Source organism: Pan troglodytes, chromosome 7 (genome assembly GCF_028858775.2).
Source record: "Pan troglodytes isolate AG18354 chromosome 7, NHGRI_mPanTro3-v2.0_pri, whole genome shotgun sequence".
NCBI classification, from domain to species: Eukaryota; Metazoa; Chordata; class Mammalia; order Primates; family Hominidae; genus Pan; species Pan troglodytes.
The window spans coordinates 83,654,159-83,667,973 of NC_072405.2; the positions used below are offsets into that span (position 1 = coordinate 83,654,159).

General features: G+C 33.2%; 1 protein-coding gene across 1 annotated transcript in view; it reads left to right on the top strand.

The window, feature by feature from the left end:
- CRISPLD1 (cysteine rich secretory protein LCCL domain containing 1) overlaps positions 1–13,815 on the top strand; it is a 50,620-nt gene that overhangs the window by 18,633 nt on the left and 18,172 nt on the right. The window contains exons 3-6 of the mRNA XM_519815.7: positions 9,897–10,015; positions 10,354–10,486; positions 11,457–11,572; positions 12,286–12,386. Of these exons, the coding sequence (XP_519815.3) occupies positions 9,897–10,015; positions 10,354–10,486; positions 11,457–11,572; positions 12,286–12,386 (469 nt within the window). The remainder of the gene's footprint in view (positions 1–9,896; positions 10,016–10,353; positions 10,487–11,456; positions 11,573–12,285; positions 12,387–13,815) is intronic.

Sequence of the window (13,815 nt, forward strand, 5' to 3'; positions counted from 1 at the left end):
GGATTAAGGCAAGCCATGGGGTGTGGCAGGGTGCCCAGGCTTTTGTGGTCCTGACACAGGCTGGTGAAGACAGGTGCCTGGAAGCAGGGTTGTGTGAGAGGACCCAGTCCCCATCACGGTGAGGCCAAGAGGACTCAGAGGGGCAACACGTTCTGAAATTCACCTCCCACCCTCGGAATTCCTGTTTGTGTGTTTCGTTGGCCAAATCTAACCAGGAGCCAGGGGGCAGGAGAGCCTGAGCTAACAGTATGTGGAGCTATCTCGTGAGACATAGAACTTGGCAGTAAGGTGCTGAGATGGTTGTGTGGGGTAAAGGAATATTTAACACCGTCTTCTTTCTCAGAGTTCTAAATAAGGACTTTTGAAAACCATTCTTTAAAAAATCATCCCTTTAGTCATTGTTTTAATATTGAGGAAAATAATGCTATAGTCATATTCCTGAGGAATGTCTAAAAATCTGATTGAGAATGCTGTGGTTCTTAAACCAGCTTTGAGCTTCATGGCATTCAAGGAAAACAGGAAACCGTATGTTGTTTGTAGCTCTCACTGCCTGTTTGCAGGCACAGCAATTTATCATTCTTGAGGCAGGAATTATTAGTGGAAACTTATCACAGAATTGTTAATATAGCAATATAGAGACACTGAGCAACGTAACATAGCAGTTTCATTAAATATGTAAATATACATTTGAATGTTTCTTATATTAGTCATCTTTGGTTTAAATTCAAGTTTGGATGTCAAATTGTAGATTTCAGTTTCATTGTGTCCATAAACTCTTCTTTTGTCCAAGAAGTTTTTCACTTTTTAGATCTTTTTTTATTTCATTTTGAAAATTTGGTGTCCCCACATAAATACACAAAAGCAATTATTTTTTATTTACTTTCAAAACCTAAGTTATGGTTATTTTGATATTTGAATATAAAACATAAACTCATTCATAAGTACATACTGTAGAGGGATTTTTTAATGAGTTTTCCTATCATGCATTTTTATAGACTTTTAGATCAATCCTGCATGTATATAAAATTTACTGGGTTGTGAATAAACTAAACACAGATGTTTATTCTTACAAAATGGCCTAATGTCTATAGATCAAGACTTAAAGATCAAGAAGTAAAGAATATGTATAGATCAAGACTTAAAGTACCATCAATTATATGATACATTTGCAATTACTAAAGATTTTCTTGATAAGTGAGTTAGGTAAGGTACGGCCAAACTTGGGGCGGGGGACCTTGACACTGAGATGAGATGAGCTTAATCAGTAGAAATTCTATAGAAAATGTAAGGATTGTAATTCTATAGAAAATTAATGGCTTTGCTGTCCCACAAAGACAATAAGCCCTATGTCATGCATCTGGTGTAATATTAAATATATTTATATATTGATACAATGGGTTTAATTGAAATAATCTTGTGAGTATATCTGCATATTAAGTTTTCATTACAAAAGTTATTTTAATTTTAATAAAATGTAGATGAGTTTCCTAAACTGTTAGGTTGCTACTTATTTAAGGCTTTAAGCCTTTATTTTAGATTTTAAGTGAAACACTACCACACGTGCCTCACATCTCTGAATTTGCAGGAGACCCTAATTTGTGCATTGCCTTAAGGTAATGCTTCTTTCTCAGTAGTTGGCAAAGTCACTGTGCCCTGTAACACAAGTGTTTCCTTTGAAATCTGAGCCTCGTGCATTTTCCCTATAACTACAAAGTCTATTCAGAATGGGTGAAGCACAACACTTAAAATACCTGGAGTAATTGAATTGTAAGGAATGCAGTACAGCTGCTTGCCATAGTGCATTTAATACCAGATGATTTAGTCACAAAAGCATCTCACACTCTTTCAGCACAGATTTATTTACTTATTTATTTCATTGACGTCTGTTTGGGAGAAAATTATGTAGCTTTACAGATTTTATAATGAGTCATTATATTTGAAATTTGAATCTGATGTATTCTGAACTGTCCAATGTGATATTTTCATAGACTAACAAACTATTGGGATATCTTGGAAGTTAGGTTATTGCTGTAGTTAGGATCACGTTGACAACTTACTCTATCAGATTCTTGGATTGTAGTTTCTGATTTAAATAGGAAAACACAAAAGATTTGGGGAGGGATCGAAATAAGATGGATGATTTACAAACCTGTTTTATTTCAGAAGTGGTAGCATAGCAAGAATTATATTTTAAAGCAGTATTTTTAAAAAGATAATTCTGTATGTCTTTGATTTTCTCAAATCACTTCTGCATTCATGAGCTTGAAAAATTCTGGTGTTCCTGATAGCTGTGCAAAAAATTATATTTAGAAGTCTGTGCTTTATTTCAAATGTTTTACCATCATATTTTCAGGACTAAACTGAATAGAGGCCTGGTTTTAACTTTTTATTAAGATTATCTTCTTACTCAACTAAATGGAAAGTTTTATTGAAGGTTCTATGTTGTATTTATCTGTTATTAACAATATCAAAAATACTTCGAAGAAATTGAGCTCTGCTCTCATGGGCTCATAATTAGAAAATCTGAAATCTCCTTGGTTATCACAAAACAGCTTCTCAAACAGCAGTTTGAAAACAGCTTTTGCTTCTTAGGTAATTGAGATGCTCTTCATTGTCATTTTAATTGTCATCAGATGCCTTTATTTGTCACCAGAAATGTTATTTTACAGCTAATTCTTATGGGATACTACAAGCAATACAGGGTATCATCTAAGAGACTGTGAAGTACAAACAATGGAATTGGAAAGCTAAGTCTTTTCGATTTAAGTACAAAAGAATTCGGAAAGACTTATTTCAGCTCCGTAATATTAGAGATAAGGAAATAGAAACCAAACTTGATATAATCAAAGGTATAAATCTGGAAATAAACAATTTAAATGGGAAAGAGAACTCTTCCAGGGTGTTTCATGTATTTTATGGTTTGAGTCATTTGAACAATGCATACTTTTGTCTCTGTCTGTATAATAAAAGAAGAAGAAAATTGATCACGAATGCCCTTGACTTATATAGGTCCAAAACACACAGCACTAAAGAAGGGGTATTTTCAGCACCATTGAGCATAATTCTGTCATTACTTCTGTCAGCCCTTGACTGCTCAGAACTGGGATAGGTAGGATTAGAGAGATTGGAGTGCTTTTCTGAGTTAAGCGTGCACATTTATGTGTCTCAAAAGAAGGATGTTTGGGGAATTTATTGTTCAAAACTTATTGCAAATGCTAAGACAGTTTTAAAAATAATTTTATCATTATTTTCAGCTTTCACTAGTGGAAAGGTAAGACTTTAGAGCCTCCAGCCTAGATCCGGACTTCCAGCATAACTGCCTTTGCAATGCCACCATATTTTCATTAGATTATTACTTTCCAGAGAGAAACGCATACTTTATTTTGCTTTGTAGATTCAGGGGGTACACGTGCAGGTTTGTTACATGGGTATCTTGTATAATAGATATCTTGGGCTTCTAGCGTGCCCATCATCCATATAGTGAACATTGCACCCAATTACCAGTAGGTGATTTTTCATTCCTTATCCTTCCCATATTCCTCCCTTTTGGAGTCCCCAGTGCCTATTATTTTCCTCTGTATGTCCATGCATGTGCCCACTGTTTAACTCCCACTTATGAGTGAGAGCATGCAGTATTTGACTTTTTGTGTCTGAGCTAATGCAATTTTAAAAGTCCATATTGTGAATTATATCATGGGCCAGTATTTGTCATCTAATTAGACTACTTAATGGTATAATAGTCCAATTAGGAATTCTTTTTGGCATTTATCTTGGAAGTCCATTAAGGCTACATCAGTTTTGCAAAAAGTTGTACAACAAATTAAATCATTTCTATATTATCTATACTATGTAAAATTTTTAGATAATTAATTACAATTGTTGCTATTTTCCAATTTTTTTGAGAAAGGTTTATGTTATCTATTTAAGACATTTTTCTCAGCATGTCTTTGAAAGTCTCATTGTAGCTTCATCCGGTTTGGTGAAAGTTTCTACAGTAGCCAGAAATCTTGCAATCCTATTTCTTTATATAGGGACTAGCATTTAACAATTATGAAGTTATGTAAAAGTTTCTAGTCAATAATTATTTCTGTGTAGTGGTTAGGGTGTCAAGCTATCTATGCTGGTCAACTTTTTATTAAAATTTCATTATTTACTAATTTATTTTATTTATTGAGGAATCTAAAGAATTCTATAAAATAAACTACTTAACAAATTCAGTGTCATCCTGGTCTCTGTGGTAGACTAATTACAACTTACCAAACAACTTTGTGGATAAATGAAGGCCCATCACCTCCACCCCACCACTAATCTTTGGGGGTAATTTATATGTGAAAGTCTGATTACACAAATCTGCATCAAGCATATAATCTCATAAAACTTTATATCCTTTAATGTAATCCAAAACAATGCTAATTAATGGAAAACATTTAACATTAGATCTTCTTTGTGAAATTAATGTTTGATATTTATTTGAAAAATAATAACACCTTCCATTTTAGTTTTTCATTAACATTCTTGAAACCTCAATTATCAGAAAATACTCTCTTCAGACAAATTCTTAGTTATTAATTATTGGTCTTCAACTCTTGTTTAATGTAGTACTATAATAATTTTGAAGTTATAAGGAGTAAACAAGCCCCAGGAAATGAATTTTCATATTATGTAAATCTGGAAAGACTATTAATTTACTATGGTCCAGAAGATATATTTGAAAATCCTTAAATCTTTTTAAGAGAAAAAACTCTGTGTCAAAGAGAATGAAAAAGTTGTATCACTAATTACTGTTTTTGCATAATATACAGTGATACAACCTACTGGTAAGCAATACTGCTAGCCTAAATTACATTCTTGAATGATTTCCAGCTGTCATTGACTCTTATTCGAGCAACATAGCAGGTGTTCCAGTGGGAGCTCATTCATGTTTCACAAAGGATAGCAAATTTTTATGTATCTAGATAGCTACATAATTTCTCATTTCTATGATATTTTAGTACTAAAATTACTATGTATTTGTAGGTTTACCAGTTTTCAGTTTTTGTTTGTTTGTTTGTTTGTTTTTTTGAGACTGAGTCCTGCTCTGTCACCCAGGCTGGAGTGCAATGGCGCGATCTTGGGAGTACAGACGTGAACCACCGACTTTTTTTTTTTTTTTTTTTAAAGAGACAAGTTCTTACATTGTGGCCCAGGCTAGAGTGCAGTAGTGTGATCATAGCTCGTATAGCTCACTGCAGCCTCAAACTCCCTTGATCCTTACAACTTAGCCTCCCAGCTTGTTGGGACTACAGGCACGTGACACCGCACCAGCTAAATTTTTCATTTTTTACTTTTTGTAAAGACAGGTCTCCATATATTGCCCAGGCTGGTCTGGAACTCCTGGTCTCAAGTGATCCTACCACCTTCGCCTCCCGCAAAGTGCTGGGAATATGGGCATGAGCCACTATACTTGGCCTGGTTTAATTTTGAAAGTTATCTATCAAAAAGTTTAAAATTTCTCATACACACACTTGAGAAAGCCTTCATGCTGAACTAGTTTAAAAATATCATTGGAGACAAAGAATGTCAATAGTATTCTAAATATTTCTTTAAGTAATAAAACTTCATTGAAGACTTAACTATGCTCTAAGAAGGAACAACTTTCAGATGTAGTTGGGAAATAGAGTTGTTTTCATTTTTGCACACCTCAAGTGTATAGAAATGGGTACCCAAGTACTCATTTTATAGAGAAGTGGCAATTGTAGTGTGGTTTGTCTTTAAATTAGTGCTGGGTGAATAGTTCAGAGGAAGAAAAAAAGAAACTCTTTGGGCCATCTTGGTTTAATTTGTAAACCTGATTTTAAATAGAAATGTGTAGGCACTAACCTACACTTAATGGGGTGGGTATAACTTATTGGCAGTTTTAAAATGTGAAATATGTTGTAGCTTTAACAAATATATACCATGCTTATTGTTAAGTCATGATAGAATTTCTTTCAATAAGTTTTTAAGACTTGATTTGTATTATTGAACTTGACCTAAACAGGTATGCTTTATTCGATTCTGTGAATAGATAATTACTTTTAGTCACTAATATTAATATTGATAAAGAACTAAATTTTAGTTGCATGCCCCTCTGCTTCAGCACTTATATTAAAATAATGTATGCTATTATTTTAGCAATATTATAGTTTATTCAGTATGCTTTTCCCACTATTTTTAATTGATTAAATAAAATCATAAGTCATACCTTAAATACAGCTTATGCATTGTATATATTCAACATTGAATTTTAGTCCTCAAAGTGATTGGAGTTACCTTCTATTTCAGCTAACAAATTTACAAATAAGAAAAATTAGCTTAAAGTATTTGAATAATATGTTTTACGTTTTATTCTGATTTCTATACAACAGAAATATAAGCAAACTTGAAACACTTAAATACACTGTAGTATATTAAACTAGTTAGGAACTAGTTGTATATCTTTTCTAAAAAGGATCCATTTTCAATTTCATAGGGAAAACTGACACCTAAGATTGTAGAATCGTGTGAAACAAGAGTAAATTGAACTTGAGTAGAGGCCATGAGGATTCTTCTAAGAGCTCAGCTGGATGGTCCTCACTTGAGGTGTCTCATGATTGCCCTGACTTGAGTTGCTGTCATCTGAGGGCTGGCAAACTCACAGGTCACATGCCTCGGCTGGAAGAACTCACATCTCTGGAGCTGTCTCCATATTTTCTTTCCAGCTACCTATTCATGGTAACTGGACTCCTAATTCATTGGCTTAGGTCTGTCACGATGTGTCTTAACAGGAAAACAAAGAAAAAAAAAGAAGCTTTGTTTCCTAACCTAGCTACCGATGTCTCCTAGCCTCTTTCTGTTTATTAGAAGTGAGTCACTATTTAGCTCAAATTCAAGGGAAGAGGGGGGAATTCAACTCCACCTTTGGTGGAAAGGGTATTTTAAAACCATCACAATTGTTTCAAAGCAATTATTTTTAGACTTCCAGGAACTGTTTCTATTTTTCCTCTGTTTTCTGGCTGCTCTTTGAATATGAGATTGATATATTAAAAAAAAAAAACCTACAGATAAGTGTAGTTATGTCCTATGTATAACTAGAGTACTCTGCAAGAATCTGATTTCCTGGATTGCAGACAATGATTTGTCCCCTAAGGACAACCTATGTCTTTAGGGACTCCATCTGGAAACCTGCTTACTTTTGAGAGACGATTACTTCTCCAACTTTCTAGATACAAAAGGAAATCAACATTTTGCCCATTTTCTGGGACTTCAACCAAATTCAGTGTTTCTTACTTAATTCTTCTTTGGACAAATAGTGACCACAACTTGAATTATACTTTTGTATAATAAACATTATATATAATTATAAAATTAGGTCAAAGTTAAATGGTAAAGTTAATTAATAATATGCCTGTAATTGGCAAATAAAGTGCTTACCTGATAATACTTGTTTATAGCATTTGTTTCTGATGTCCATGTCTTAAAACCATTCATCTTGAATATTTGACACTAATTGAAAGTAAAATTAAAACTTTTATGAAAAGCAGCAACTCTTGCTGCTCTTGTATTTTTAGTCGCATATACACTATTTTTGTATTTTTGCTAGAAAATTAAGATACACTAATGATGATAATAAACTTATTCTAATTTTGTATAAATTTCCCTTTGTGATTTGATCCATATTTCAGAGCCACAATGGAATGGGGAGGAATATTCACCAATGAAAAATTATATGAATGAATTAGGAATCTTCTTCTCCTCAAACATACATTTCTTTTTCCATGCCTCTTTGTCCCTAGGGTGTTTTCCTTTTGGCGTATTGACATGATTAGATTCCCTGTATCCTTTAAAAATCAAAGCAAGTGAACAAATTCTCTCTACACTCTGGCATCTCATCTATAGCTTCTGCCACATTTCTCTTCCTCTCTGAAGTATTGAGAAAGTAACTCACATTTGTTTTCTGTACTTTTTCTTTCTCTTCACTTATTAATGCTCTGTGTTCTGATTTCTTCACCCGTCATTGATCTGAAGTTGCTTTTAGTCATGAATTAGTACTTAGGAAATCTTGGTTTTCTGTCATTCACACTTGTTACCCATTCTCTACTCCCAAAAATATCTTCTCTCTCTCATTGCTTTATAATTTCATATTAATTAGTTTTTCTGTAACCTCTTTTATCCTGTCTTGCCTGGCTTCTTTTGTTGTCTTGTTAGAGTTTTTTCTTTTTAGATTTTGATAACCCCAGAATTTTCTTTTTTATTCCTCTTCTCATTCTATATAATATTCCCGAATAAATTTATCTCTGGGTGAATAACTTCAAGATTCATATCCTCAGAGCACATTTTTCCTCTGGACCCCCAGTCATGTAGTTCTGCTCTCTACTTGGCATATGTGCCCTCATACATCACCGTTGAAATATGCATGGAAATACCTAGACACACACTTGTATTACAACCATCTATTTCTCTTTCCCTATTTCCTTTCTTCCAATTTAGTAGTATCATCGGTCTTACCTTTTCTTTCCCTTACCACCTACTCCAGCCATTTATCAAGTTCTAGGAGTTTAAATTTCTTTTTTTTTGTATCTTTATTATTATTATTATTATTATTATTATACTTTAAGTTTTAGGGTACATGTGCACAATGTGCAGGTTAGTTACATATGTATACATGTGCCATGCTGGTGTGCTGCACCCATTAACTCGTCATTTAGCATTAGGTATATCTCCTAATGCTATGCCTCCCCCCTCCCCCCACCCCACAACAGTCCCCAGAGTGTGATGTTCCCCTTCCTGTGTCCATGTGTTCTCATTGTTCAATTCCCATCTTTAAATTTCTAAACATCATTTCACTGTCTACTCTTTTCAGCTTCATCACTGTCACTTGGGTTGTGTCCTCAGGTTCCATTCCCAGATTTGTTTTCCCGTTTTCGTAACATGCCCGGAGTCTGTAATTGTAGTGCTAAGATTGAACCCAGGTCTACCTAACTTGGTGTTTTTACCAGCACACATACTATACTGCATATTTTTCAAATTAATAAGTTGAATACTAAACCCAGAACTTGCAAAATTATTTCAGTAATCATTTCACTAAAATAACTTAATCAGTGATTTAAATTATTTCTTTTTAAATCATTTTAAAAGAATGAATTTGTCATTATTTAATTTTATGTCTACATATATTTTATGAGAATCAGATTTGTTAATCATTCATGTATTTAACAAGCATTTATTAATCACCTTGTCCAGATGATAGACACTAGAAAATAGACCAAAGATACCAGCAGCACTGTCCCATTCAATTTACAGTCTCATGAAAGAGATAGATATGTAAGCAAATACTGATATTACAATGTAATAAGTGCTAAACAAAGGAATGTAACAAAGCCTTAGGAGTCCTAAAGGGATAGCTTACATCTAAGAGAATTGATACGATGTCACAGAAAAAGTATTTTATAAAGCTGGATTGTGAAGGAAGAAAGAGTAGGGACTTGTCTGACAAATAACTGGGAGAAGGTTGCTTAGGGAGAGGAAACAATGTCAGCAAGAGCAAGGACTTGTATGCTTAATGATAGGGAAGAGTGGGACCCCGGACCTTGGACTTTATGTATATGGGGATTTGTTTTATGTGTTTAGACAGAGGAATCACTTCAGCATATTCGTGTTCACTTAAGTAATTCTAAACACGTATGGGGCAATTTGGAGGGTTAAGAGGTAGAGACAGGGAGATTGATTTGGAGGCCAGTGCAAAAACTTAGATGACTTTTGAGTCTGATGAGAATCCAGACTATGTTGTTGACTTTGTAAAGAAAGAAAGAAGAAAATGTAAGAACTGCTCAATGCTGTGTTCTGAAGAAGTGTCCAGATGCTACATGTGCACATTTTGCTTTTGTTTTAAACTGTAGACATGGGATGTAGAGCTGGAAAGATCTGCAGAATCCTGGGCTGAAAGTTGCTTGTGGGAACATGGACCTGCAAGCTTGCTTCCATCAATTGGACAGAATTTGGGAGCACACTGGGGAAGGTATCTTAAAGCACAACTTTTTCTTTCTGAAAACATAAGTGTTTAAAATGAAGTCCTTATTAATTCATCAGTACAATTTTTCAAAGACTTGGTGCCTGAAAGAAAAGTAATCACGAAACAAGTAACAAAAAATAAATGCCACACCAGAACAATCAGCAGTTTTTTAGACTTTAATGTAAATCATCTATTTATTAGTAATGTAATGGGCATAAAAATTTAAGTTTAATAATTTACGCCAAAGTGTCTTTCTACCAAATTATACCAATGTATTTTGCAATATTTAGTTTTGTATTTTCTCCAACTTTGCTTGCCCTCTGTGACTATTTTCTTTCTAATAGATATAGGCCCCCGACGTTTCATGTACAATCGTGGTATGATGAAGTGAAAGACTTTAGCTACCCATATGAACATGAATGCAACCCATATTGTCCATTCAGGTGTTCTGGCCCTGTATGTACACATTATACACAGGTATGTTTGGGGGGTATTATACTTAATTCCCCCAAATTGAGTTAATATAACTATGAAAGAAATTAGGCTAGTGAACTTGTCTTTCTTATTTAATATGGTTATTAAAAAAATTTATATGGATATTGATTATGTTGAATTGGCTTACAAAGTTCTATAAACAATGAAAATAATTATCACACAAAAAAGTCCAAACATCTACTTAAAAAGACATTATTTCAGTGATTTTGCATGTCAAACATTTTTAATATAGCCCCAGTAATATGGGGGGAAATTTACCATCTTCAGTGTCAAAGTTTTATCTCAAGGAATAAAAATATAGTTTTATTTACCAATGACATTCAATATTTACATGTGCAACATATATATATATATATATATTTATATTTCGTGTTCACAATTGGTATGTTCTAAACTTCCAGATCAAACAACTAAAGGCAGATTGATAAAGCTCACTGCTGATCAGACTTATTATCAGTGAATATAAAGCAGATTGATTGTTCTGTATGCTTTTGCATGTGATAAGATTGACCAGCATCAAACTACCTGATAACCAGTGGCATGATGAAAAGATCATGTTGTATAAGAAATCTGAACATGTAAATTTTTGCTCCAGTATTTGCTGTTTAGGATGTGATTTTCTGTTCCTTTGTCAGAAAAGTTTCTTCATAGAAATGTTAATATGACATTAGGTTTGTGAGGATGTAACTTTTGAATTATTTACTAAATTTGCATTTGAAAATGCTTGCATTTTATAACCAGACACAGTTATTTTTCTGTAGCTCTGTTTTTAAAATTGAATTAGGTATTACTCAAGGTCTCAGGAAAAAGACCCTTTTTGATTTGATCTCAGTTCATTTTGAATGATAAACGTTGGCTTCTCACATTCAAATTTTATGCATTTTTCTCTCAGAAGTGTTGTCCTATTTCATTTCAGCCTGCTTTTTCTGAGCCTTTCATTTTTCTAACATAGGTCGTGTGGGCAACTAGTAACAGAATCGGTTGTGCCATTAATTTGTGTCATAACATGAACATCTGGGGGCAGATATGGCCCAAAGCTGTCTACCTGGTGTGCAATTACTCCCCAAAGTGAGTAGACAAAACACTACGTTCAGATGTACATTTTTCTTAACAAAATGAAAATACCTTTACGTTCCTGATTGTTCCCCATTTTCAGTGTGTATCACTGAATGAAGTGTATTATTTTAATTCTGTTTATTTAATATGGCAACAATTGTAGTTGCCTAATGCATAAAATAAATGCATAAAGGGGGATATGAAATATGAAAGTATAATCTTTGTGAATATGGGAACCATATTTTTATGTCTTTGGTTTTACTCACTATACTATCCATAAATATTGAATAATTGTTATTTATTAGAGATTAACAACTATACATTAATTGAGAAATGTATTTTCATCTGTGTAAAGACCATTTAAGGGATTATGTTAACAATGTGACACAATCATATTTAGGGTCAAATTCAAGTTTAATAATGTGTTTTTATTAAAGTAAATGGAATATAGTGAATATTCCATGGCAGAGTTTGGCTTTCTGCAAAAGTTTGATTTTGTAATTTTTAACAATATGTGTTATAAATTACTTTGTAAATTTTCAAAATGAGGCAGTAATTTATATTTAAACCTAGTAACCAGAAGGGCTCTATAATAAATTATATGAATGTCTTAAATCTATACACCAAAATAATTACTTAGAATGTTCATATATAGTGATGTTTCACAATGTTTTATAAATTATGCCATTAGACTACTTTTTAATAGAGCGTATCATCTCTTAAAGGGGAAACTGGTGGGGCCATGCCCCTTACAAACATGGGCGGCCCTGTTCTGCTTGCCCACCTAGTTTTGGAGGGGGCTGTAGAGAAAATCTGTGCTACAAAGGTAAGTGCTATTGTGTTGTGGTATTCATGTTGATTTATATTTTAATCCAGCTCCTGCATTACTTATGTTTAAAAAAGCCAGAAGTGCACTTAATGATTACACGAAAAGTATCTAGAACTCTATTTCAAATATTTTGAAGAAATCTTTTACAAATATTTATATTACTAATAAGTTTGTTATATGAAAATTTTAAAGTTCCATGGTTATTTCAGGTAACTATTTCTGATTCTACTTTGAAATTACCCCAGAATGACAAGTATATTTATATTCTTAAAAAGAGTCATCTTGATGTATGGTCGACTAGAGTTATTTCCATAACTGTCATCTTTTTTTAAAGGATTTAGCAACTTAACACAATTTATTTTTAGCACTTTAAACATTTTTAACAAAATACCCCTTTGTGTATCTTATTGAACCATGCTCAATGAATTATGTTGATTTTTCACTTCTCACTGCACACTATTCAATTTGTCATGCTAAAATAATAGGAAAAGTATAATAGTAATATAAAACTACTATAAAAGTAGTACTGTCAAATGCATTTGATATCTTAAAAAGTAAATATGGTGTCCTGTTTATAGCACATAAAGATAAACTGTTATGACAAAGCTTTGTGAAAAGTCATGCACTTGTGCATTCAAGTGAACATTTTTTACTGCCTTGTACTTTTTTCTTGATGACTAAAAGAGGAATAATGTAGACGAAGTGTGTATTAGGAAATACTTGAACAATTGCAGCCCTTTTTTAGTGCTCATAATGACACGTGTCTTTTTTTCCCTTAATGACGCATTAACTAAAATGAGTAGACAAGAAGTGCCATATATGTCCCTCTGTTGTGTAAGCCATTTTAAAATTCCTAGAAGCGTTTGCAGCATTTTTTCCTTGTGTGGGTGTTTGTCATATTCTCTGTGTCCAAACCTCCAACCTACCTGCCTCTTCCCCGGTGACCATTATCTTTTACTTAAAGCTGACTTTCTTGTGACTTCATACTTTTTTTTTAGGTTCTGAGTTCTTGGGCATGCATCAAAATTATACACCTCTCCAAAATGTGCCATTGTCAAGCCTTTGATAAAGGCCAGTCTGGAAATAAACATTAAATTCAAAGTTTGAAATTACTCTCCATACTCAAGTTTAAATTTCTGCACATTGAATTTTCTTCTAAAGGAAAAAAACTCTATGGACATGGATTTTGTCGTAAATAATAAGGGCATGTAAATCCTTCTTTAGGCCACATTTCCATTTGGGAGAAGTCTAAATGTGATCCTCCTGAAAATATTAAGAATATGATTTTAATTGAAAACAAATTTGATTTTGCTAAGCCATAACCTTATTAGATCACTGTGTAGATTTCATGGTGTCATTATGAAAATCAAACAATGATATGTTGAAATATAAGCAAAGTTTAGAAGTGGCTTCATTGAATATTAGT